General features: G+C 35.6%; 2 protein-coding genes and 1 pseudogene across 4 annotated transcripts; 2 read left to right on the forward strand and 1 right to left on the reverse strand.

Moving 5' to 3' along the window:
• Positions 1-5,519: 5,519 nt before the first annotated feature.
• LOC143451354 (mitochondrial uncoupling protein 4-like) lies at positions 5,520-9,796 on the forward strand. The gene has a single exon (XM_076951837.1). The coding sequence runs from the start codon at positions 7,905-7,907 to the stop codon at positions 8,829-8,831; it is 927 nt and encodes a 308-aa protein (XP_076807952.1). The 5' UTR covers positions 5,520-7,904; the 3' UTR covers positions 8,832-9,796.
• A 3,585-nt stretch (positions 9,797-13,381) lies between these two features.
• LOC143451356 (mitochondrial uncoupling protein 4 pseudogene) lies at positions 13,382-15,972 on the forward strand (annotated as a pseudogene).
• Positions 15,826-24,347, reverse strand: LOC143451355 (DNA ligase 1-like). 3 transcript variants are annotated; one of them, XM_076951840.1, is made up of 25 exons: positions 24,085-24,347; positions 23,578-23,893; positions 23,161-23,242; positions 22,779-22,918; positions 22,299-22,534; positions 21,664-21,810; positions 21,479-21,535; positions 21,003-21,136; positions 20,736-20,839; positions 20,471-20,572; positions 19,918-19,994; positions 19,665-19,756; positions 19,229-19,328; positions 19,066-19,151; positions 18,848-18,987; positions 18,436-18,507; positions 18,234-18,320; positions 17,861-17,956; positions 17,643-17,787; positions 17,458-17,549; positions 17,245-17,388; positions 16,917-17,005; positions 16,660-16,765; positions 16,279-16,371; positions 15,826-16,028 (listed from the first exon to the last, which is right to left on the reverse strand). In XM_076951840.1, exons 1-25 carry the CDS (start codon positions 24,297-24,299, stop codon positions 15,945-15,947), a joined length of 3,036 nt encoding a protein of 1,011 aa, XP_076807955.1. In that variant the 5' UTR covers positions 24,300-24,347; the 3' UTR covers positions 15,826-15,944. The 3 variants fall into 3 exon arrangements, with proteins under 3 accessions (XP_076807955.1, XP_076807954.1, XP_076807953.1); XM_076951839.1 differs by having other exon boundaries at positions 22,299-22,531; positions 23,572-23,893; XM_076951838.1 differs by having other exon boundaries at positions 23,572-23,893.
• Between the last annotated feature and the right edge of the window lie 1,877 nt (positions 24,348-26,224).

Below are 26,224 nucleotides of genomic sequence, written 5' to 3' on the forward strand. Positions count from 1 at the left end.
TCCATCAAAAACCTCAAGATATTTTCTTCATGGAAACGCAGAAAAAAGATTTCGGATTTCCTCTTCAAGCGACGGTTGGTGGCTGAAAGTTCCTTTTCTTTCTGGCTTGTTTGATCAACTAAACAGTTTGAGTTTAGGTTTACACTGGTTAGTGTATACCACAATTATCTTATTCTATTACAATCTGAATCTCAAAAACAATTAGAAGGTTGCGAATTCCGTCTAGAAATTTCCTAAACGTCAGTTGAATAGATTAATTAATAATATTAAACACTGAGAATCTGATTAATTTCACTTTTAATGTACTTCATTATTACTTCGGGCGAACAACAATATTACCGTTCATATAAAAAGGATGTTAGGAACCTAATTGCTATCAAAGCGTATCTCTCTACGTTACAAGTTCATTTAAAAGGAGATTGTACTCAGAGCTGTTACGATCTATCTCTTTCGCTTTCATTCGCTGAAATTATTGCATGCAACCGTATATATAATTATATACACACTGAAGGAGAGAATTAAAGAAAAACAATTCCAACTTGAGGGACAATGCGCTTATCAAAACAGGAAATGCTTTGGAGATTTGGACTCGAAGATTTAGAGGTTAGGTGTCAGCTCTAACAAGACAATTTTCAATAAACACTGTCTATTTTTAGAATGACAATGCGGTTATTACGGGGTCAATCGTGCAGATAAACATATTTTTCAATTAAGTTGTAAATCACATAGGCCATAGGGGTTATTTCGAATTGGGCGAGTTCATAATGCAATGTAGATAACATGTTTACAAAATAGGTTCACAATTATGGGGTTATCTTAGTGCAATGAGTTCAAAAGTGCAAGGTAGATAACATGTTTAGGGAACAGGTTGTCAACCAACTATTCTTCGATTGGATAGCGATTATGTCGTAAGCTGAGAATGAACTTATGGCAAGTATGACGTTGTACAATAATAACGCGATGAATAGCAGATACATAATTGCAACGCCACAACTTGAAAAACATGGAAACAGCGTATTCCATTCTTCCCCGCTTACCCGTAGTAAGTGTGGGGCTATTTCTACTAGAGAGAAAACACAATTTCACCAGCTGCAAATTGCTATTACATGCACGGACAAGAAAAGAAGTTATATACAAGGTTTCTTGAATGTACGGATGCTGCGATTGTTTTATAATATGATGGATTCACGTCCTTGAGTATATCAGTTTTCGGCGAAGACAGGCTGAATGCTTGATCTCGACGCGTTTAAATGAAAACAGTTTTGAAGGTGATGAGGCCGCTGCGGTATTCCAAGTAACGTCCCAGTTGGGACGAGTTTTCCATAGAGACGACAAAGTTATAACAAGTGGAAGCGATTGGCCAAAGTGCATACGGAAGTGCTGATTGAAAAAAGACACTTCTAGAGGTTGTATGCTGATGGTAGGTGGAATCGTGTTGGTTGCATGATGAGTGAGACCTTGTAGACTTTCTTGCTGTCATCCTAGCAGTTATGTAAGGTCTAGATGCAGTAGTCGCTGGAATTCTGGATAAGTGGACTATCAAGGGTATAATCCGCTTCTCCGTAGTGGAAGCACGCTGACCTTGAACGGGTATAGCTGACGTAGCGGGCGGTGTCTGGTTAAGGCTCTCCGGTTCAGTCGGAGAAGATCGGCTGAAGAAGGTGATGATCGGGAATATTGTGCAAATGTTCGCGTACGGTGCGGTGAAAGCGTTCAGGAACAATGGGGCGTTCACGCTACGTAGATACGCAACGGGGAAGCGTCGTTTCCTGATCAGGCAATTTACAGTGCTCAAGCTGAAGTGACGTTTTGGCAGAGCGCACCTTTTGAACTGATGGGTCTCCTAGTTATGCTCTAGCAATTACCGCAAAATCCAAAGGCGCTGGACATGATAAAACTGAGTTGACCGAAGAAGCAACGGCACGTGAAAAAAAATATGCAGCTTGATTATCATGGGTAGAAAGATGAATTAATAAATTATTTTTGGTTTATAGCGAAATATAAAGCAACTATCTATATTGACGCGGAGACAAATGTGTTTTTTTCCCGATACAACTGCATTGTAAAAGGTAAGTTTTCTACCCTTGATGTAAAAATGCGATCTTCCAAAAAATAGCGAAACTGTCGAACCGCTTTGTACGCTGCTAGCAGTTCACGATCAAAGCCGTTGTATTTCCTTTGCTGAAAGCTGCTGAAAGCTGCTGAAAGCTGCTGAAAGCTGCTGAAAGGAGACGGGAAAAGAAAACAAATAGACATAAAATTGCCTTCTGCTTTTGTTCTAAGACTGCGCCCATAGCAACGCTAGAATAAACTGTGGTAAGAAACGTTTCTGCGTTTAACTGTGGATAAGATAAAGTGGTTGCATTAGCCATGACCTTTTAGCTTAGCGAAAAAGTACGCTTTTGTTCGTCATTCCAAACTAATTTGGCATTTTTTTTTTATATTGCTATTAGTTAAATCATACAATGGCTTGAGGGCGTGCGTACAGTGTTGAATGAATCTAAAATGATAACAGAAGATACCTGAATAACGTTTGAGTTGTTTACGCGTAGCAGGAAGTTCGTAGTCTGGGATTGCAGCCATGCGTTCCTTTGTTAGGGAAATCCCCCTCCTGGAAACCGTGAAGCTCATCGCAAGAACGATATTTCAGTCTTGACAAATTCGCATTTATCTGGGCTAATGGGAAGACCGAATTCATTTAGGCGTTGAAAAAGAATTCTTAAATGCTTGAGGTGCTTTTCCATGCTGGAAGAACTTAAAATAATGTCATCAAAATAAGTGAAACAGCCCAATTCTCTCAAAGGTGACCTCAACCTTAGCGATTAAGCGACAAAACGTACGAGGAGCGCCGGCGATTCCGAACAGAAGTCAAAGAAAATAGTTACTCCCATCTGGAACAACGAATGTAATTTTGTGTTGGTCTTCTTTAGCAATGGCAATGTTATAATAGGCGCTTATTAGGTCAATCTTGGAAAAATAATGTTGTCGTATAAGTCGTTTGAAAAACATTATATTATAAATTATTATAAATAGAACTATTATATTATAAATATTCTATAATAGAACAGGAAATGACGTATAAACGCATTTTCTGTTCAGCTTCCTGTAGTCTATATTTTGTGTTTACCGTTACCTTTGGGTTCCAACAATGCTGGGCTGCTATATTCGCTGGATCTAGCCTCGGCAATAATTTTATTGTTTAGCAATGTTTGTATTTCGGCCCGCATGATTTTTGATTTTTCGGGAGATAAGCGATACGGTTTAGAGCGAACGGGAATGTCATCGATTGTACGAATGTGATGAACTACATCGTGTTTCGGCCGAAGGAGGATGGGGAGGATTTCGATAAATCAAGAAATTCTTGTAGAAATTGAAAAATTGGGTCAGAATTTGTTAAGGTACCAATTTGTGAAAGACAATAGGAAGTAGGTTGAAGAGAGATGATAGAGTTATCGGTTAAGTAAATTAACTGTCGGGCAGAAGTGTCAATAACTAATTGAAACTTGCAGCAAAAGTTTATCCCGAGAATGCAATGTGGCACATCCGTGACAATGAAATCAAAATGAAATGGGCGCTTAACTCAAAACTCCAACATTGTACGCCGAGATTGGAGTAACACTTGCGGCTTTTAAGCTAAAGTCAGGCAATGGTTGAGGACAGTCTGCATGCGAACAAGGCAATAGGGAAACCGTTGATCCCGAATCAATGAACAAATATAAATTGTTAGCAAAATCAAAAACTATAAATAAGGATGCGCCGGGATTAATATTTACAAACTCGGAACGCGTTGGTACAAAAACTGGTGTGGCTAAACTGCCGACGCTTATGCATTTTTTGGCAAAAGCGAACAAAACGATCTCAAATGTTGACAGCAGGGCTTGTATTTGCGTGCCTTGTTTCCAAACTTAGCATGATAGAACCAAAGGTTCAAGGCGATATAACGTTCTGCTTGCCTCGGGCCAGGAAAACGGCCGGGAAAAGAATCTTAGGAGCCCCCAGAAAAGAAGGTTGTCGAGGCTGATCGTGGTAACGTTGGGGACCTTGGAAACAGCATCTTCCAAATTCCAGTCATCAAGGGCTATCAGAAAATATAATCACAGCAACATCAAAGCTATGATCATTCCACGAAAAGTTGACATTGTTAAAAACTAAAGTCTTTGTTGCACTTCTGTTCATCATGTGATGAACTTCAGATTATCAACTAGGAAGTTATTTGTATGTTAGTGCTCTAACAAACGGTATAGACTAAACTTGGGAAATCAGTGCGGTCATAAATCTTCAAAGCTCAAGTCTTTTTTTCGTGATGGTGTACAATTTGACAGTAGGCCTATTCGGAATAACAGTATCGACAAAGAATAATAACCAAGCTTGATGAACAGAAATCTTGTACCTGGAAGATGGCCATACTGCACCTTCGAGATCCCGTCGAAAATTACCATCATTTTCAGCCTGGCCTATCGTCACACAAATCTGGCAAAGAGTTGAATTGATTGCGGATAAACTGGCTGGGTTAGTTAGAAAACATTACCATGATCTGTGCGGTTTGGTATGGTATGTGATATTGTAGTATGGTATGGCACATGCTGCAGTGCTGTTATCAATGACTTCATATTTTAATCAAACTGAAACCATTAATTGCTTTAGAAATTTCATTTTCAACCTTCAAGTTAACCATATGACATCAGGTTGTGATATAACATTTTAGGTCAGATTTCGAACGTGCTAATATTTCCCAAATATAGTACCGTATTAACTGTTTGTCATTCGAGGCATTAATTCAATTTAATCCAACTGCGATTTGACCATTTCTTGATGACTGATTAAATATCATTTGTATGTTATGCACTCTGTGTTGTTTTATTGGACATTGTAAATCCAAGTTTTGCTGGTAAAATGACGGAATTATTACAACTTTGGCGCTTGATGATGGTTATGCCGTGTTCTAGTGCTTATAGGCAGGATGTAAGCTAATAAAGCATGCACAAGTTTACCGGAAATAAACGCTTTTTTACAAAATGGAAAACATTACTTGAAATTTTTTAATATCTAATTCCTACGGCAACCAACATTAATAATGTATGCAGAAATAACTATCTACTAAAAACTGCACAGTATACTCCAGAAAGATAGCTAGCACTAACAACTTTTGAACTACAGTATCTATCCAGTATGAACAACAGAGAAATGTTTGTTGCGCTAGCTATGCAACATGTTGCACAGCAAACTAAAGTAATTTAAAAATTTTTACAAAATTAAAACTTTAATTCAACCCTCTGGTCTCATTGCGCTTTCTTAAAATAAAGCCCGGGATCGTGCAAAAAGCGCAGAATTTGTAACTCTGGCTTGAATTGCTAGAGTATCGTGCTTTATTGTAACAATGAACAAGCATTTTTTCAAATAAGATTTTATCATACGTTAACAGGCAAATCTGATTGGTTGTGAAGGGGACGAATCGGGGGCGTTGTTCGTTTATGATTGTACAATAGTTCCAAAGACCAGTTCAGGATAGTTTTTGCTCCAGACAAGATAGGCCAGTTACCCAAGTCGAAGAGTTGGAGAAACGGTCGGAGGGTGTTGGTTGAACAAAACGGGTGATAATAGTTGTGGGTTGAGCTATAATATGAATTTTCTTGCGTCACATTCTTTGTAGTAGTCCTAGGCTTTGTTGTATCAGCGTTCTCAGAACCAGTCAGGTTGGAACGTTTACTACTGTAGCATACCGGTGTGACGTGCCACTTAGGCTATTTTAGTTTCACCTGTACTTGCTGCATTGTTTACCCATGTTGGAACACAGCTTTTCCATATTGATGTCTCTGAGATATATAGCTCAACGCTTATTTTTCAAATGTTTCATTCGGGGAATTGGCGAGTTAGTTAATGGTAGGATTTGGTGAGATCAAACTCTGACGCAACTTGCATCAGTAGCATTACTTTGCAGTACCTGACACAGTTATTGACTGTTCTATGAAAATTTTGGTAAGGTACTTATACCACATGCCGTTAAAATCCAATAACGACTACCAACAGTTTAACAATTCAAACGGTCATAATTTTTTAACTCATCAGGAAAATTGCATTGTTGCTCTTTCATTTAAGTTTTGCTTGGTGTAGTGGTTGCATGGTCTAAGATTGCACTCACAAAAAATAAAATTCCTAAAATTAATCAGCGGGGTTGCATGTCTCATCTAACATTGTGTGGATTGCCCATAATCAGGGTGAAACCATGACAAGTACACCAACTGGCTTTTTACTGTCCAAGCTTTAGCCCCCAAAATTTATCTTTGCACATGTATTCATCATTGTTGTCTAGGATGGAAAGTTTATCCTCCGTGCAATTCAGATAATAAGCTAATAACAAATTGATTTGTTTAATAAGAATATGTATTTTATCTTATTGTGCATATAATAAAATTGGTTTTATGTATACCTAGTAACAAGTCATATATAAAGCAAAAATTATACCATTTTGTTAGAAGAACCGTGCAACAAATATCTACTAAATTTGTGACACATATATTCATACGTGTCCAGTGTGCAATTGAGAATAAGCCACAGTGGAAGCTTGTTAGCTTAGCTTTGAATAGGTGAAATTTTTGTATAATTTCAAGTAATATCACAACTCCAAATAAACTCCTTTAAATTCAGTTACTTAATTATTATATATCATTTATACCAATTTCCAAAAAATTAAACTTAAGATTTAATTGAGTGTTATATGATGCATTGATCCTTTCAACTAATGTATTAATTCCAATAACTATCTGGGTACATTATTCTGATTACATTTTATGGTATGGCAACTTAACATAACTTTTATGTACAGTTATATTGTATACACATACATTTTACATACATAGAACATGTTGGTAGAATTCAAAATTTTCGCCAAATGTTATATGAAGCTTAGGGGCAAGAAGTGAGAGCTAAGACCAAAAACAAGAGCCTAAAATCAAAGAGTCCATGTCAGTAAACATACTGGATATGATATGAACAATAAAGGATATGTAGTAGTTTAGCAGTTACAGTATTGCCATAAATAAGTGGGAAAAAACAAATCCATGTCTTATTTATGATGAGGATGGCGGCCCTTATTATGTCACGATAAAAGAAATGATAGGAATGACTGAGGTATTTGGATCAAGTATGAATAGAGTGTTTTGTATGGCCGACAAGTAAACAGTAATAGATATAACTAAAGCTTACTTGAGTGTATAACTGCAACATTTTGCGTTAAATAAGCCTAAACTAGCTTATCGTTGTTGTATTTGTACTGGTTAATGTAAATGTTAACTTACAGTACAGTGTAGTCTTGGCTTGTGACTCTAGCCTGGTCTGGTACTGGTAACTGCGATAAAAACTAGATTGCTTTACCAGTACATTTACTGTCATCCATGACATTCTTATGCTGAAAATAAATATTACATGCTATTAATCACCTACGTATGGAGACGTATTCCATCCGAAATGCTTTAGCTAGCTTACCGCTACTACAATAATTATTACAACTTCAGTCATCATATGTGCCTGTGCATTATGTGCCTATTATTGTATATTTTTTGTGCACTATAGTTACCTTGTTTCAGCATTTCTCAACCCAAGTGTTTCATTACTCTATTTTTTGTAAGTCAGTTCTATTTTACACTATGCCTGCAACCTAAATATAGTAACGATAACCAACTTAAATGCTAAAACTTATGAGCAAAACATACTTGCAACCCATCAGTATAACCTGGCATTTTGAAACTGTACTGTATTTAGAAGTCTTGTACAATTGTTAAAAACTTACTTTTTATTGATATTTTGAAAATGATATTTGTACAGCTATCCAAGCATTAAGCCGGACAAATAGCTAATGTAATTCTCATTAACTGGAAGTGTAAACCTTATTTATTGGCTATTTCAAAATGCATGAGGAGCTTAAAATTATTGCCATTAACTATGCAACATCTGCTGCTTCTGCAACTGTAGCAGAAACTGCAACTTTTCCATTAGACCTTACCAAGACCAGATTGCAAATACAGGGTGAGTTTGCATCAAACGGTCATGCAGCTACAGTTACAAAAAGGGGCATGGTTAGAATTGCTGTTGGCATTGTGCAAGAAGAAGGATTTACAAAGTTGTGGCAAGGCTTGTCACCTGCTGTATATAGACACTTAATTTATACCGGGGTAAGGATGGGTGTGTACGAACAATTACGTGATAAAGTTTTAGGCCGAAATAGTGACGGATCATTTCCGACATGGAAGGCAGCAATTGCTGGATTAAGCGCTGGATCGTTTGGCCAATTCGTTTCTAGTCCAATGGATTTAATAAAAGTTCAAATGCAGATGGAAGGTAGAAGACAGATGGAAGGAAAAGCTCCAAGAGTGCAAAGTGTGTGGCTTGCCTTACAAAGCACTATAAAAGCTGGTGGCTTTAGAGGCCTCTGGGCTGGATGGGTACCTAATGTTCAAAGAGCTGCGTTGGTTAATATGGGAGACTTGGCAACTTATGACACAGCCAAACATGCAATTTTAAAAAATACATCCATTCCAGATAACTGGATATGTCATACACTTGCAAGTGTCTGCAGTGGTTTTGTTGCCGCTACACTTGGCACACCAGCTGATGTTATTAAAACGAGAGTAATGAATCAACCTAGAGACAAATGTGGAAAGGGTTTGTTTTACAAATCGTCCATTGATTGCCTTGTGCAAACTATACAAAAGGAAGGCTTTTTTAGCCTCTACAAAGGCTTTGTTCCGATTTGGTCGAGAATGGCTCCATGGTCTTTGACATTTTGGTTGACATGGGAAGAGATTAGAAAGTTATGTGGCAGTACCAGTTTTTGATGGAATTTTGAACTGTTTATGTGTAAAGTCAAATGCTGCTTCATATATGAATTTAACATTTTGAAACGTTATTTGCTTTCAGTTCTGCTTACATCTTCCAATTATCATATTTCAGGTCAAGCTTGGAAAACCGTACTAATGGTACTATCTTTTGTGTCATATTTGCAAAAGATTTTTCTCAACATGTGTTATACGTGCAGTGGATACATGTCACTAAGATAACCTAGTGATATTTTGTAAAGTACAGCTGAAAAATTTTGATATGTACTCTGGTTTGTTTTTTAACTTGGTGACTTGTCGTGGAAATAGCAGAGATAAACTTGAACAGAAACAGAATGTTAACTATTCTGCATCACATTTTATTGTCCATCTAAGCAGAAATTTTGTAGAATGCATTCATCTATCACGTTTTAATTGGTCTTTCTATCTACTATGCACAAGCTAATATTTCTATGTTTATCCACCTATCTTCATTTTGCTTCACATAAACAGATTGTTTTTTGCTACTTTTCAATATTTCTCAAAGTTCCAATGAGTCTACTAACTGATATATGTGTTGTTCAATCACACGTTACAGCCTACAAGTTAATTATTGGTTATGGCTGGGGCTGGCAATTCAATGCACAATTTATCACCGCTTGTGTGAGTGTGACTAGTTTCTGGAAACTGCAATTGATTGACGTGCTTATTTTTTACAGTTTATTGCTATCAATGCTTGCTTCCAAACTCGTTTGGTGTTAATAAGGTTTATATTTTATTGTTCTGCTATATTCAGAATTTTGGGATAAAACTGTGATATTCAACTTTTGATATGAAGCTGGGTTGAAATTCATATTGTTTAATTGGCATAAAGCCAGTTTTGTTGTTTGCATTGGAACTAAGCATTCCCATTAATCACATCAAAGGAATAAGATCATCATTGCAACGAATTCATGAATTTTGGAATAAACCCAACGTAAACTCTTTTTTTGATTGGATTATTTAGACCATTTTGAACTTATTGCACTGATATCACTATCTTGTCATTGAGAGAAATTCTTAAAATGCTTTTGAAATCACCTCACAAATGTTGTTGTACAAGTACAACGTAATCCAATGCGTTACACTGTATCCAGCGTAACACATTTCCCTTAGTGAAACTAATCGTCTTTTATGATGACGCGAATGGAAGTCACAATAATATCAAGATTCATTGATTCAAATGTTGCATATAGATACAAAGACCTATTTATTTGCAGACGCACCCAAGTTTCTAAGATAAGTTGATCAAGATGACTAATGGCTTTTTTAACTAATCTTGGGTGGTTTTGTGGACATATTCGATAGCTAGTCCAAAGTCCAGTGTAGTCATCCGTGCCAGTGTCGATGTTACACCCAAATTTGTCATCAATATCCGGACAGCATTACGCGTTGTCGCTTTGCCATTATTGGTTCAGTAGCACTGGCCTTGTTTTATTCACATTGAATAGTCGATTGTTAGCGTGTAAAGATACCTGAGCACCAAACACACTGCTACATTATGTTATGTTGCAGCATTGCTGCTTTCAGTCATTCGATTCATTTAGTATCCTCTTTGAATTGAAGTAAACGTGGTATGCTTCAACTTTTAAAATGTTTATGCAATTTTCGATTGTGTGTATTTGAAAATCCTTTAAACATTGAAGGTTTGTCATTTAATACACTGCTTTTTAATTTGTGCAATAAATTTTACATTTGAATACAAGCCAATGATCGCGTTTGTTCACCCAATGACGGCCGCGGTAATGATGTAAAACCCACTTGTTTAGCCATAATGGGTCCTGTAAAATGATAAAAATCCAACCAGGTGACTACAGTGCGTAAAATCGACGTGTTTAGTCATACGTAGTACGTCATACATTTAATCACGGTTAACCATCAAACATCACGTTAAGTTAACCTTGGTGAAACTCGTTGGTTAAAACTGTTCGCAACAACGGTTTACCTGCTGTGAAATGTATCAGACGGACAGGGTTGGCCAAAAATCGCAATTTATAGCAAAATTTTACGTTTGGGCTATGACTCTGGTGAACAGTGTGTAATGGAATAATTCTGGTACAGTTATGCGTCTTATTAAATGATGATACCGATCCACAATGAATCAATTTTTGTCCGCTGTCAAAGTGAAATATCTTAATAAATAAAATGCCTGATGATCTTTCTGTGAAGTCAAATAAATTTTTTGTTTTATGCAATTATAAAATTGAAGTTTCGATAAAAAACGTATTTGAGGAAGCACGAAAGTAAATATTTGTGATTAAATTATCTCCCCCTACTAACGGTATGTTTCAAAATGGCGGCAAAGCATAAACATTTCAACAGAAGTGAATTTGAAGTCAACACAACTTACAATTTGAGAAAAATGTCTGCATTCCGCCAAATCCCGTTTCACATCTTCCCTCCTCCACTCCCGATTGAAAACCATCTTCCTCTATAAAGAGATAGGCCTAGATAAGATTTTACCATAGAAATTCCAAATTTAAATTAATTGTTTGCATTTAAAATATTTCATTTAGCAATTTCTTAAACATTAAGAATTAAGGCTACATTTTGTGGTGGGCCTTTTTACCAACACTAAGTTGAAGAACTGTCTTTTGACTTTTGAGAGTATCTTAACTTAATTTACCTGTTGAATTATATGACTCTATTGTTGCGCGCGGTTAGAATACCTTTACCTTTTGTCGGACGAAAGATTTGTGTAAAGTGTAAATTTGTAAAAGTTGTTTCGAAATGTAATTGAACAACTCAATATTCTCGGCTTAGGGGACAATTGACCCCTGTGATAACTCACCGTTTTTCATTCCGAAACACTTGTTTTGAAAATAAATTTCTTTTGTCGAGTTGATGATGTATTAAATACCTAGAAAGGATAAAAGTAAAAAAGTTTGAGGTTGCTAGCAAAAAACACTTCTTGTAAAATTAAAAAAAAAAATTGCAAAAGAGTCAATTGACCTCACTAGTAGTTCTAGGGTTAAACCAAAAGCATTTTTACTTTTCAGTATTTTTTGTTTGTTGCATTTCCTTGTTTGCGAGTACTTACAAGCTACAACCTTCACAGAAAAACGTATAAGATCAAAGGACAGATTTACGGCGCTTCAAAATCGATAGGCTATATACGTCCTTAAAAGTACTACACGGCGTGTCAAAAGTGAAAAATGTAATTTGGTTGCTGTTTGTTTACAAAGGTATGAAAATAGATTTTGTTTAAAGCGTTATTTGAGGCACAAAACACAAAATGTTTGTGCTTCGTGCATTTCGGGTGGGGTAGCTAGCTAGCTCGGGAATCTTAAAACCGATTTTTAAAGCTTTTTGGCTGCCCTCAACGCAGCCCTAAATACACCGCTACATGCTAACTATATGCTACACAGTTTTACTTGATAACGCAATATCACAGTGATGTTTGTTAGTATATTAATATTTTCACTCGGACGCTGTTACTTTAAGTATAGGCTAGTCATTATTTGAATTGCTGAAGTGCACTATAGCGAATATATGGTTTCCTTCACGAAACAAATTTTTGTTTGCTACAGGCATTTTAAGTCTTCGTTTCCTTTTCGTTCATCGAGTTTTCTTGTTTAGTACTCTTTATCGGTTGTCATATGGGAAATCATATATTAAGGTAATAAACGGCGTTTTAAAACCTTTGTATACGGCATACGGCGCTTCAAAATTGTACACCGTCGATTGCCACTATCGTCTTTTAAATATAAAGGTAAAATTCATTTTGAGACATTAAAACTCAAAACGTTTGCGCTCCTTACCTTTTCAATGAAGTTCTAGTGATGCGAGTAATTTAGCTGTTGCGTTAAAAACTTTTGTCTTTCTTTCCTCAACGCCCTAAATACTCCACTGTCCACTGTGCAAATGTTTGGTGGCCTTACGTGTCCACCTTTTGGGTGATGAAAATACGGTAACCCTAAATAGCACAACTAAAGTCATTACTCATTATGCTATACATATGTTCTTGAGCTGTTTCCAATCCACCTCTGCGGATAACTCGATACTATTTACGAATGACATGTGCCAAAGCACAGGAAAACTTGTCGCGGGGAGACGTCTCAAAAAAGAACGTTTGTATGCTTTATTGTCTTGAATATGACTGACTCGAAATGCAAACTAGGAAATAGAGAAAAATACAATGGCTTTTTCGGAAAAAAAACGTGGTGTCCTGCCGTGATCTAACAGACAGGGAGGCGAACGCTACACCCTTATAACTGGTACAGCATGGCCTTTTTGAGAAGATACAGTGAGATCAGAAGAGATAGAAAGCGTTGGTTATATTTTGAAGTTGCGTTTTTTTCACTTCCATAATTTAGTGTTGCAATTCAATTGCTAGTGTATAAGCAATCAGTATTTTCTAAATCAATATTTTCACCACTCTGTAAATTAGTGTTGCTCATTTCCGCAATCTTGTTGCTCCCTGATTAGACCTAAGGTGGTATGATTATCAAATAATAACAACACATTGTTGTTAGATTTCTATGGTATGATAATGTTTATCCTCGGATTGAGGTCTTTGCACGACTCAAACCTAGCAATATCTTTTTGTCTCATCAAATTTTGTCTTTAACTTTTTATAATCTTTTATAATGATTTCTAATAATTTATACATGTACAACAATGCTTTTTTTATTTTTATTTCTTAGTATCATGCAGTAGGCCTTTCGTTGCATGGTGATAAAGATAAAAGCCGAAAAAACGTTTTGCTAATAATAATCTTATACTTTTGTGAATTACAGTTGACATTTCTTAATTTTCTAGTTCGTGGATTGTATGCTGATTGAAGCATCTCAGCAAGCATGTTGTGACCTGTGATACCCGTCTTTGTTTAAAATTTTTCTGCATGTTTTTTTTGATAACTGATAACGTTTCTGTGTACATTTTATTTTTGACTGAAATAACTTCGATGAATATTATGAAACGTTTTCCAAGTACTTTCCTTTAACATTTCTTCGTGTGTTTGTTTCCTAATGTAAAATAGAACAGATACGAATTGGGAAAAGTGCAATTTTTGCCTCTATATGACCCCGCTAAAGATTACTTTAGATCAAAACATATGTGAACGCACTTCTTGCGAGCTTATTAGACATTTGTAGATTAAAAAAAAAAAAAATGCTAAAATTGACATTAAGGTTTAATTATTATAAAGTTTTGAAAAAGATACTTCTCAAAACCTTGAAGTAATACCGGGACCGACTTCTATTTTTTTAAAAAGGAATTCAGTACTTTTTTCTAAAAGCTGAATAAGTCCCGCGGTCAAGTAATTTGGTACTACTATATACTATAGTACCACCATACTATGGCCTGGTTACAGAATTGGCAGTGGCACACTCAGTGTACTGTTTTTCAAAGGACACATTAATTCACTTCAAATGTGCTTTCTGGGTTGCTTTGTTTTCCTGGGTTTTGTTGTGTTTCTTGTGATTAATGATGATGAAAGATTCATATGCTTAACTTGAAAGCATAGAAAATTATCTCTGCCTCTTCAAACCCTGTGAACTTCTAAAGTATTTACACATACCACTAAAAATGCATTCTAAAGATATTTTAATGTGATATGAAGGGATCATAAAAATCTAAAACGAAACAGAATTTCGCAGAAATTGGTAATAACATCTGGAATTAGTATATTTTTAATATGATTTTAAACTTACTGCTTCTCTTGTAGGTTGCTCTAAATAGGCTAACTGTGCATAAAATGTTCAATGAGTTACAGTTGACATGCATAAAATTTGCATCGTCAGCAGCAGCTTCTGCTATAGCAGAAACTGCAACGTTTCCCTTAGATCTGACCAAAACCAGGTTACAAATCCAGGGTGAAGTAGCTTCAAATGGCCATGCCTCAACGATGGTAAAGCGTGGAATGATAAGAACTGCATTTGGTGTTGTTTGCGAAGAAGGTGTATCAAAACTATGGACCGGACTTCCACCTGCTGTGTATAGACATATTATATACACTGGTGTAAGGATGATCGTTTATGAACAAATGAGAGAAAATGTTTTGGGTCGTAACAAAGATGGTTCATTTTCGGTGTGGAAAGCTGCAATTGCAGGCCTTTGTGCTGGATCAGTCGGCCAGTTCGTTGCTAGCCCAATGGATCTAGTCAAAGTGAAAATGCAGATGAAAAATCACCGCATGTTGGGGAACACTGAGCCAAACTTCACAAATGTGTGTCATGCGTTACGAAGTACATATCATGCAAATGGAATTAAGGGTCTTTGGGCCGGGTGGGTACCAAATGTCCAAAGGGCAGCATTGGTAAATGTAGGCAACCTAACCACATACGATGTTGCAAAACAGTATATTCTACGAAATACACGATTAAAAGATAATTGGTTTTGTCACATGTTGGCCAGCATATGCAGCGGTTTCGTTGCTGCAGTACTTGGTACACCAGCTGATGTCGTCAAAACCAGAATGATGAACCAAGCACGCGACAGTAATGGTCGTGGGTTGTTTTACAAATCTTCGGTAGATTGCGTGGTGACTACTGTTAAACAAGAGGGATTTCTAAGCTTATACAAAGGATTTATTCCGATCTGGTCTAGGATAGCGCCATGGTCTGTTATATTTTGGATTACAAATGAGGAAATTAGAAAACTCATTGGAATATCAACTTTCTAATGCTAGTTATATGTGTATTTGGTTCAATCATCAGTCTTCAGATCTTTTCCACTGAATTAAATTACGTTGATTTTGCAATACTTGTTCATATGTTTTTGCTCAGGCAATTGTAATTGTTTTATGTGAAGTTTGTTTTACTGTACTGAATTTATCATAATTGTATTATGACTAAGTCTCTGCAATATATTTGCAACATGACATGTATTATGATGTATGAAATGTGTTTGTAATTCTACTTCTTTTTGCTAATTAACAGTTTATGATGATAATGAACATGTTATTCTACAACAGTCAAAATAGTTTCCCTATTTCATTCAGCCATTCAACTTTTTCGTTAAACCCATCATCATCCATAGTCAACGATATAACATTTTATTTAAACTTCTACAAAATGGCATCATGGAGCATATGCATTAATTTTCATTCTTGATGATTATGAATTCCTCCAAGGCAGTGAGTGAAGTAACTTTTCAATAAAAATCTACGTCCTTGCTGCTATCCTTGTCTTTAAGCTGATTTTGAATCTGCCCTTGCTTGTTGTACATTCCAGCCACCTAAAAAGGCAAGGACACATGCGAAAAGTGAGCAAGACAATACAAGTAAGCTAGCATCTTATAAAATTTTTTAGTTCGGCCTATATCCATTAAAATGATTATAGTGCTTCCACAACAGGTCAAATCTAATTGGAAATCGTAAGATAACATTACTTTAGTAATATTGAAGAATTCAACCTTACTTAAGCATGTCTCTTGACAATTCTTATTGAAACATGTGATAATTAACTAAACACTGCAACATCGAAACCTGTTCACTGTTTGTAGCTTGCTCAGGTTTCTTATCATCCCTTATCCTTATAAATCGTGGAAATCTGAGAGAAATTCCCTTTTCTGGGTCAACCTAAACCAATAAGTCAGTCAACCAATGCGCCTGTGCTTAAGAAGTTTCCTTAATAAATAATTAATTCTTGTTATAAAGTTTTGAGGCTTATGAGTGGCACTCTGTGCATTGAGTGGATATAGTTGATAAAGCTCATACAAAATACAATGCCGAGTGCAAATAGTATTTATGTCTACCTTGTTAGCCACAAGTAAAGATTCTGTTGATTATGAACTAATGAAAGGCATTGCAATTATGCATTTCAAGTTAGTATCCTACATTCATTCAACAATAGAAACGCAAACTCACAATTCCATTGGCAGCAGCATAGACTGGAGAGACAGACAAGTCTGCAGCTTTTATTTCCCAAACTTGGACAGGTTCAAACCATTCATCTGCCTCACTTCCATTTAATCTGTCAAGTCATGGAGTTTAAAAGCTTAAAAGACTCATTCACAACAAACCACATTGAATGCATAAATTAAAACATTGTGCAAACATTAAAATGCATAAATGTGGATCTCAAAATCCAATTTTTGTCAAAAGATATAATTCTATCAGTTAACCTGTAATAAGACTTTGGCTCGGTCATGAGATGATTTTTAAAAAACTGTGTATGCTTGGCCAGATCTTGGTCAGAAAACCCTGTTCCAATCTGGTTAAAATCAGTAGGTTAGAGTTAACGGATGCATGAATTTAGGCTTTGGACTTGATATTTAAGTAATTTAACAATATAATTTCATTAATCTCTGTCTTCAGACTCAGCTGTGCCTGGCACAAAATGCTTTCTAGAAAACATTCAAACGAAAACCAAACTTGTCCAAATTCAGTTTCTCATGAGTGGTATTTTGTTTCACCATTTGTTTATCTTTAGTACCAGCATCAACCACACACCTTGCATATTGACTGATATTCTTCACTTTCCTCATCATAACAAGCTAAAAGAAATCCTCCATAATTGCCGACTCGTTTCCCCTTTCCTTTGTATCCACCGATGACCACAAGATCCAGTGTGTCGCCCATTCCTTCCAGGTAATCCTGCAAACACAAAAGGATTTTATTGAACTCACATTTTATCTCGAATCCTGCATGATTTTGTCTTCTTACCTTCTTAAGTTTGAGCCAATTGTGGGATCTCTTGGCAATTTCATACGTAGCATCCTTGTCCAACATCTTCACCATTAAACCTTCGCAGTTGCCTGAATAAAATCATTAAACACTAACAGTAAATCATTACAAGTGAAAGAAAAAAATGAGAGGGCGGTGATTACAAACTACAAGAATTTTATAACCTTTCACAGATTCCTCCAAAAACTCTGCAATTTCATCAGTGTCAGTGGTGTCTTGTGATTTGGCGAATACACATTGTCCAACACATTCATTGAAATTGTCATGCAGTAACTCTCGCCTCCTGCGCAATGGCTCGCGCACTAATGACTGAAGATAATGTTTGATAATTACAAATAAAAGAGGCAAACCACAAAGTTTTAAGTGGCGCCAGCTACATTACCTTTCCATTAAGATAAAGCAAATCAAAAGCATAAATGCAGACTTGTACTTTGATATTTGATATATCAGCATCTTTTCGTTTCCTGGTACTTAATACCTAGAGAAGAGTAAGAATGTAAGATTAGATTTGAAAATAATGATAACACACTCAGTTTAACCATGGAAAAATTCACTCTAGATTATACATTGCGTCAACTTATCACTTTCATATATTTCTTATCCATATTTTACGCAAGTGCTGCAGTTGCACTCAGTAACATAACTCAACCGTTGAATTCAACTATACACAATGCAACAGACTAATTACCGGTAAGCTAAGCTCAAGAAAACAATGTCACAATCAAATGACAAGTAACAATACAGGCAATGTACACCTGAAAAGGAAGGATTTGTTTTTTCTCTTGGTCCCAAGCTACAGCTTCTGAGTCAATAACGCAGGATTTCACCGATTCCTTGAGCATCTGAGCAATGCATAAAACAGAGTCTTCAAACTTTACTTTAATTTTTGAATGTTAAATATGTGTACAGAAAAGCATCAGTCATAAATAAATCATATCAAACATCGCTTTGCCCTACTCCAGGTATCCGGTGGATAATATCTGGATATTTTGAGGTGTTGTTTTCTTGGTTTCTGCTGTATATGTTCACCTGAAAGATTTAGACGGTTGATTTAATCATTACTAAACTTTCATATTAAACAATCCAAGCTGTTTCATCTTAACGCCTTTAAATAGACACCGCCATCCAGGTTTCTATTTGTAAACACAATCTAAAGTTAAAAAGAGTAACCTCACAACAAATTATGCCCATGAGTTATTATGCATAAAGAATGGACAGCCTTCAAAGAATGGAGTTTGTTGTAACTACCACAACGTTAGCCCGGCGCTGCTGGGTGCTGCATAGGGCTTAAATTAGGCTTAGAATTAGGTTGGGTTGACTGGAGAACACTTTCTACCTGTCCTCGGTACTTAAAAATCATATGAATTACCTGGCCATTTTCAAGGACATGGATTTGTGCCCTTTCCCCATCATATTTAAATTCACAGGTGAAGGCATTTTTCTCAAATCGATTCAGAACTTCTGACACTCCCTTGGTGGGGTGAGCGAGCATGGGTTTGAGTGGTATTCCTTTAATAAAATTTGTAGGTAGTGAGGTTTTCTTTAGAGAATATGGCAACACCATTGTTGGCCAAATTCAAAAAATACCTGGAGTCAATTTACAATGTTCCGGCAATTCATCTATTCCATGGTCGAGAAGGTTTTTGATTATGATGTCATAATTGGGCAACTCGCTTAAGGAGAAAAGTTATGAATTTTAATCTCTGTAATTCAACAGCTAATTGTAAGTGTATCTCTTGGCAAATATTACCAGTATGTGGTTTTGATAATGAGAGCTTTTTCTTCCATTTTTGACTTTAATGTATCAGCTGCCATGTCGCTACCAGAATTTGTTATTTGAGGAGGATAATCTGTGCAAGTATTTAAACCATAAGTATGTTGATGATATACATGTGATATTATAATGTAATTTAATTACAGATTATGCATTAAAGTGAGGGGCAAGTTCAAAAACAAGTTAGCCTTAAATCAAAGAGTAAATACACTGGAGAAAAGATTTGCACTAATACGTAGTGGCTAAGCAGTTATTGCCATAATTAAGTGGCAAAAAAGCAAAATGCTTGATGCATGTTTTTGGACTTGCCCCTCACTTTAAGTAATTACGTAGACTCTTTACATCCTGGTTAATAGTAACTCATTAATTGAAGAACATTAAACGTAGCTCTAGGGCAAAATCCCCGTCGTACCTTGTCCTGGTGGAGTTAAGAAAGACGCATTAGCAAGAGCAACCAGGACCGACTGTTCAGCCAATCCTATCCTTAGCTTGCCACTCAGAGACCTGACCAGTGTGCAAATAGAAATAAAATATTACCGATAAAAGAACACTTTTGCTTTATTTCAAAGATGTTGTTTAATATTACGACAACGATCATACATATGATTTGGTAGAAAGCACCACATTTACCATCCAAATAAGACATCATCATATTACAAAATTACCTGACAAGGTATCTTGCTTCGCAACGTTTGCAGGCAACAAGCAAACTTTTCACCAAAGCAACCTTTTGGTTCATGGACTAGAACAAAATAAGCCATCTATCAAAACATTTCTAAAACCATGGCTTACCACTCACTAACATGGTTTACTCGAAATTGCACCAAAGTGAAATTTACTTCCATGCACAATTGTAAAACGTTTTATCTTGATCGAAAACAATAAGCATCTGTTTCACATGATAATTACAACTTAATCAGTTAAAAATTGATACCACAACAACAAATTATGCCAACCGGTGCAATCGTGTGTTCACCAATCGGAAAAGCATGAACGTGCCGTAGCCCATAAGTAATTCAATATCTTACATCTGCAAACTAGCTTCCCTTATTAAAAAGCAATCTGGAAAACTGTTTTTACTCTTTTGGGTCAAAGTCACTACATTGAGCTGTTTCTGCAAATGCTTTTGCGTCAAAAGTATGAAAATACAGAACAGCAAAACGTTTACGATTACGTTTTTTTCTTTCAAGGAAGACAGCAATCTATCTAAAAACCTACCGAGCCACCAACGATGGATGCGATTTGCCTTAGTTTCTTAAACACGGCATTCACAGTCAGTGCTGCTGGGGTGAACATCATCTTCTGATTGCATCGACTATTCTATGTAGAAACACAAAGTGAAAACAGAAAGGTTACTGTAACAGAAAACATAATTTTAAAAAGTATTTTTTTATTTTATGTATGGAGACGTTTTCTCGCAGTTGTAAGAATAATAAATTTGTTTGAAGCACAACATTACCTCATACATTTAGAAGTGCCATACCTCTGCAACTATACCCAGATCTCCAGTACTTCCCACGTCTCCTTTGATTTTAGCCAAGCTGCGACCAGTAGCTTCAGCCACGGCCTTCACGAGAAGATGTTCCCCTTAAACAACAAATTAAGCACTGAACTGCAATTGATAGTAAAATATTTTTTAACCTTTTTACTATTGTTTTATCCTGATATATATCAACCGCTAACTACAGTAATTTTTACTGCCAACACAACTGAGTATGTAGTAAATTCAGTAAGTTTCAGTTTAAAATACCAATCCCAAGTTCTATTCCTTCATAGGCTGGGGCCAATTTGTTTAAACTGAGATAAACACAGGTAACCAATTCATCTGGAGATAAAGCAATCACGCTTCGAAGAAAATTGCTCAGAATTTCAATTGTGCGTAACCTAAAATAGAAACATAACAGTGTTGCAAGTTACAACCATATTCTGAGGTAAGTGTTTAAACATACTCGTTATCACTTCATTTTGTGAATTGTGACTATTGAAATGCATAATTTTTCAAAAGATTTGCTTTGATAAATATGTTATTTCATCATTAGAGAGTTTTTGTTAAGCTCTATTAAAGCAGGAAATTTTTAAAAGCCATAAAAACGCCATAATGCACTTAATTGCAATCAAACAAATGTCTTCATGCCTAAACAAAAGTAAAATCAGTTGGTGATGAACCGATAACACAATAAAAAGATTTATTCCAAAAAGATTTTTATGATTTGACAAAGTGTTTACCTTCCAGAAGTGTCTTCAATAAGACTAAACGTTCTTGCTAAGGCCAGATAAGGCACCCTAAAAATACGAACAGTTTGATAAATACCATTAAATTTTAAGATTACATTATATCACATAATACCGATATAGTTATTACACAGATAGCGTGTTCTATGTTCATACCCCATATATCAACGTTAAATTACTTTTGCTTGTGCTTCCAGCAAGCATGCTTGATTGGGTGATAATTCTTTCGACCAGGATCATAGTTTTCCGCACTAACTTTTGTCATTTTTTCGTCCTCATCAGAATCTTTGTCAACCTCTTTCCTGGAAGATTGGAAAAAGTTGCTCCTATCATAAACGCAGAAGAATGTTTTATGAATTAAAATTTTGTTACCATATTGTTATTGGTCATAATAACTTTGAATGGAGTACAAATTGCACTTCATAAACCATATGCTATGCAGTAATTTTATATAGTATAATGCAAATATAAAATAGAGGCCTATTAAATATATAACTTTTATAGTCTACACAAAGTTTCTTACAAACATGATGATATAAATATATTTCACTGATTATATTTATATATAATTCTGTACTTATAAATTCCAAAAACAAGTTGCAGTATTCTAATTAAAAAAGAAACCGTTTAGTTTACTACAGTAATACTTTTCCAGTGGTATCCAATCATAAATAGTAATATTACATTAAAGGAAATGAGGATTATAATAAACGTAAAATCGTCTACGAAACTATTTAAATAGTTTAAATGCTAAATAGCATTTTTTACCCTCAGGAATGACATTTTGTCATTACAAGTTTGCAACGCAACTAACATTTTAGATTTTGAAGGGGATTTTTTGGTGGATTGTGCCTTCTTTAATGGTTTCTTGTCTGAAACTTTCTTTGGTGACATTGATTTTGAATTTCCATTACAGGAAAAAGCTTCCTTTTTTGGAGTTTTCTTTAGCGGAGTGTTGCTAGGTGAATCACTATCCTCATTCTTCTCTGGTGGAGCATCTTCTTCATTTTTACTCTGATCTGACTGCTCAGCAGTCTCTTCTCTTGTCTCCTAAAACAGAGCAGTTTAAATGAAATAGCAACTGGCCAAATATGTACATGTACTGTGTATGTGGAGTTCAAGCTATGATTATTACTGCACTGTTCATAATTAACCTTGGTTAGACCAGGTTTAGTCTCAGATGTCATCTGAATAACTGTTTTAGTTTTCGAACGTAAAACAAAGCCTTAAATCGCCATTTAAAACTTTGCAAAAATTGCTAAAAAATTTAAAAGAAAATGGCAATTTCTGTTACCTTCCACAAGGCATCTTTATTTTTATTATTCCCTGCATTTACTTCATCCATATTCTCACTTGGTACATCATTTTTGGGATTTGATGGTTGATCAGATTTTTCAAGTTTAAGCCTTTTTGGTGTAGGTGCACTTTTGCGAGCTAAGATAAAAGAGTGTTTCCAATAATATTCTTACATACTAAAAGTGTTGATTAATATACAACAATTAATACCTTCTTGTCATAATGCAGAGCATAAAACTTCAAATAAACTTAGCCAAAATAATAATATGTTTTCAGCAGTATTTTACAAAAACCTCTTCTTTTTTCACTTTCGTATTACCACAAAAATTACTAAAACAATTGATAAATATATAATTAACACATATGTCCTTCATACATACCTGTTTTTCGTTTGACAGTTCCGTTGGGAGTAATTGCAACATTACGGGGAGGGTTTGAATCTGAAGTGGAATCAGTGTTTTCCTATAAATAATGCAACTGTAAGAATAACAAACAAGAATTATAAATTATAGTAATATATACAACTATCAAAACAATAGGATTAAACATAAAAAAACATTATTGTTATTTCATAACATTAAAGTAATCGTGCATTGAACATATCTAGGCAAAATTATTTCAAATCTAATCCATATACCAACAATGACCGTATGATATTATGAGCTAATGTTTTTATTGTTGCAAATATAAAACCACTGTTACGAAGCTAATGACACTGGTAAGATATACTGGATATGCTATGTAAAAGGTATGCAGTAAATAACAACACAACAATGCAGAAAACATCTTACTGTTACATTTTTTTCCTTTTTTACATTCACATCGAGTTTTCCTATCGGCGTTAGAGTTCCGCTCTGTTGATAAACACTGCTGCTGTTCTTGACACTGCTTTCTGTGTTGTCATTATTCTCATCTCCAGAGGAATCAGAAATAACTGCTCTTGCTTTTCTTTTCTTTGTCTTCAGTGGGGAGTCTTCATCTTGAGACGTAAGTAAATCGCTGGCAGGTGCCTTTACATTTTCATTTGATTTGCTAATTTCTTTTTTTGTTATCTCTTTTAATTTGGCTTCAGGCGATCTGGCCTTCTGAGAAGCCTTGCTTGAGAAAAATGACCTGATCCAAAAAGAACAGAAATTTCAAATTATGCAAAGCAAATCTGTTAAGAAATGTAGTTAGGCATTTAAAACCCTCCTTTCTATGGAGTTTTTTAAACATTCATACATACATTATCCAAATTAACAAACATCAATAAAATTGATGAAAGACCACTCTTAAAAATATTCAACTAATTTAATAGAGCTTACATGATGGATTTTTGTGGCATCGTTTTTTCAACTGTCAAGAAGTTTGATTTGAAATTAATGTGACTTAAAACATTCAGCGTTCCAGATACTAATTTGCATGGAGTTAAACCTTCAACCAGATGCCACCTACTGGCGGCCCCAAATATTTTGTATGCTTGCTGATTTAAAATATTTTTGATGCAAATTCGTCTTATGGGATTTGCTACCACCAACATACAATGGTTAAAGTAAACAGTTAAAATCTGGAAAAAATATTGTTGAAATGTAAACATACCAGTATGTGAGGTAATGTAACCATTTACTGTGGGCCATGGCCATGTTCTGTAAACTGTTTCTGGATTATAATACACAGAACCCAAACTACAGCTTTTTATGTCACATAGATGAGACATTTAGAAAACACACAAAACATAAGTAATACTGTATTGCAAAACATTAAACGTCTGAATTTGTCCAGATACAACCGATGCATGAAAAAATAAATTGTGTACACAGTGGCTAAGCCATTGGTGTGATAATATACACCTTCAAAATCTATTCTTGTCGTATTATAAATCAGTACTCGAGATTAGTCAGTATGGCAGTTTTCGATGAGAAGCTTTGCTTCCAGTGAAAAAAATGTTAGCATGCACTGCTGCTTGAAGTTTTGTTTATCAGTATTCAAAATAAACTGGCATTAACACAGCTACACTTGCTATATTCACGTATATTGTAGGATTAACTGTATAGCCTATACATTCTGCTTGATTAACCATATAAAATATGTCTAAACAATGGCGTTCTTGCAAAAATAAGGCTGATACTGTTTGCTACATCTGCGATGAAGTAACTTTCAATAAATACAAACGAAATCTAAGCAATAAAATTAAACGTTTGTATTATGCATACTTCGGATGTGCAGTTGGTGACCAAGACAAATATTGGGCACCATATTTTTGTTGCTTAGACTGCAGTACAAAACTTAGCAAATGGTTTACTGGAAAAAAACGTGTCTATGAGATTTGCTGTACCAATGGTATGGAGAGAGCAGAAAGACCACATCACGGACTGTTATTTCTGCCTCACTAAAACAGAAGGGTATAACTAGAAAATTAAAAAAGGCATTGCGTACCCTAATCTACCATTGGTCCGGTTTCACACTCTGTGGAATTGCCGATTCCAAAGCCTCGATCTAGTCTCCCAGTAATAAGCTGAATCTGCTGAAAGTTCTGATAAGTCAAACACTGACTTTGACCCTTTTGTGAGTAAAAGAAGACCACATTTTATTACTCAAGAAGATTTGAATCATCTTATACGCGACTTAAATCTGTCTAAAGACAAAAGTGAACTCCTGGCGTCCCGCTTATAACAATGGAACTTACTTGCTTTTGGATGAAAGGTTACATTTTACCGGCAAAGATCTAAGGATTTATTAAACCTATTTTCTGCTGTTGATGAATTTTGTTGCTGCAACAATATTCCTGGACTGTTTGAAAGTATTGGAACAAACTATGAACTAAATGGTTGGAGACTATTTGAAGACAGCTCGAAGAAAAGTATGAAAGCTGTACTTTTTACTGGAAAAAGCTAGCTTTGTTTACTTTTGCAGCCCAATATAATGCAATGGCAAAATGGGTGTTGGCAATAAGAACTCCAGTAATTAGGCTATACAGCTCTATATAGAGAGAAAGTTCGTTGTGTGCACCAGACATGCCCGATTGGCACTACCGGAAAATCTGTATGATGTGCCAGATAAGTTGGGTTCTGCGCCAGAAACCAACGAAAATTTTCTGGCGCGGAACCCAACTTTACACCCCAGCTATAAGGACCTTTACCGACTTTATAGGCAGTTAAGTGCTTTCAGTTTGTAGCCTATTGATTTAGTATCACAATCACGAATTAAACTCTGTGATAATTCTTCAACGCTCGAGGCCTGATTACCGAACTTGTCCTTTGTGCAAGTTTTCTGAGTGGATAATTTAGCTAACTTACGGTCAGACGGTATAAGGCTGTAGGCCTAGGCTACACCGTTTTTTTTTTGCTAAGTCTATTGCCCGAATTTGTAACCGTTCACCATGACCACTGAATTGAAGCAAGCGTCGTTCATAACTTGTTCAAAGGTATTAGTATTACAACGGTAGCGCAATTGGAAATCGAACTC

This window comes from Clavelina lepadiformis, chromosome 4 (assembly GCF_947623445.1).
Source record: "Clavelina lepadiformis chromosome 4, kaClaLepa1.1, whole genome shotgun sequence".
In the NCBI taxonomy this organism is placed as follows: domain Eukaryota; kingdom Metazoa; phylum Chordata; class Ascidiacea; order Aplousobranchia; family Clavelinidae; genus Clavelina; species Clavelina lepadiformis.

Coding starts and splice junctions, on each gene's coding strand:
- LOC143451354 (XM_076951837.1), top strand. CDS start 7,905: ATGCATGAGGAGCTTAAAATTATTGCCATTAACTATGCAACATCTGCT.
- LOC143451355 (XM_076951838.1), bottom strand. CDS start 24,299: ATGTTGGTGGTAGCAAATCCCATAAGACGAATTTGCATCAAAAATATT. Junction 22,535..22,778: donor ATAAAGATGCCTTGTGGAAG/GTAACAGAAATT, acceptor GCTCTGTTTTAG/GAGACAAGAGAAGAGACTGC. Junction 20,840..21,002: donor AGGAATAGAACTTGGGATTG/GTATTTTAAACT, acceptor TTGTTGTTTAAG/GGGAACATCTTCTCGTGAAG.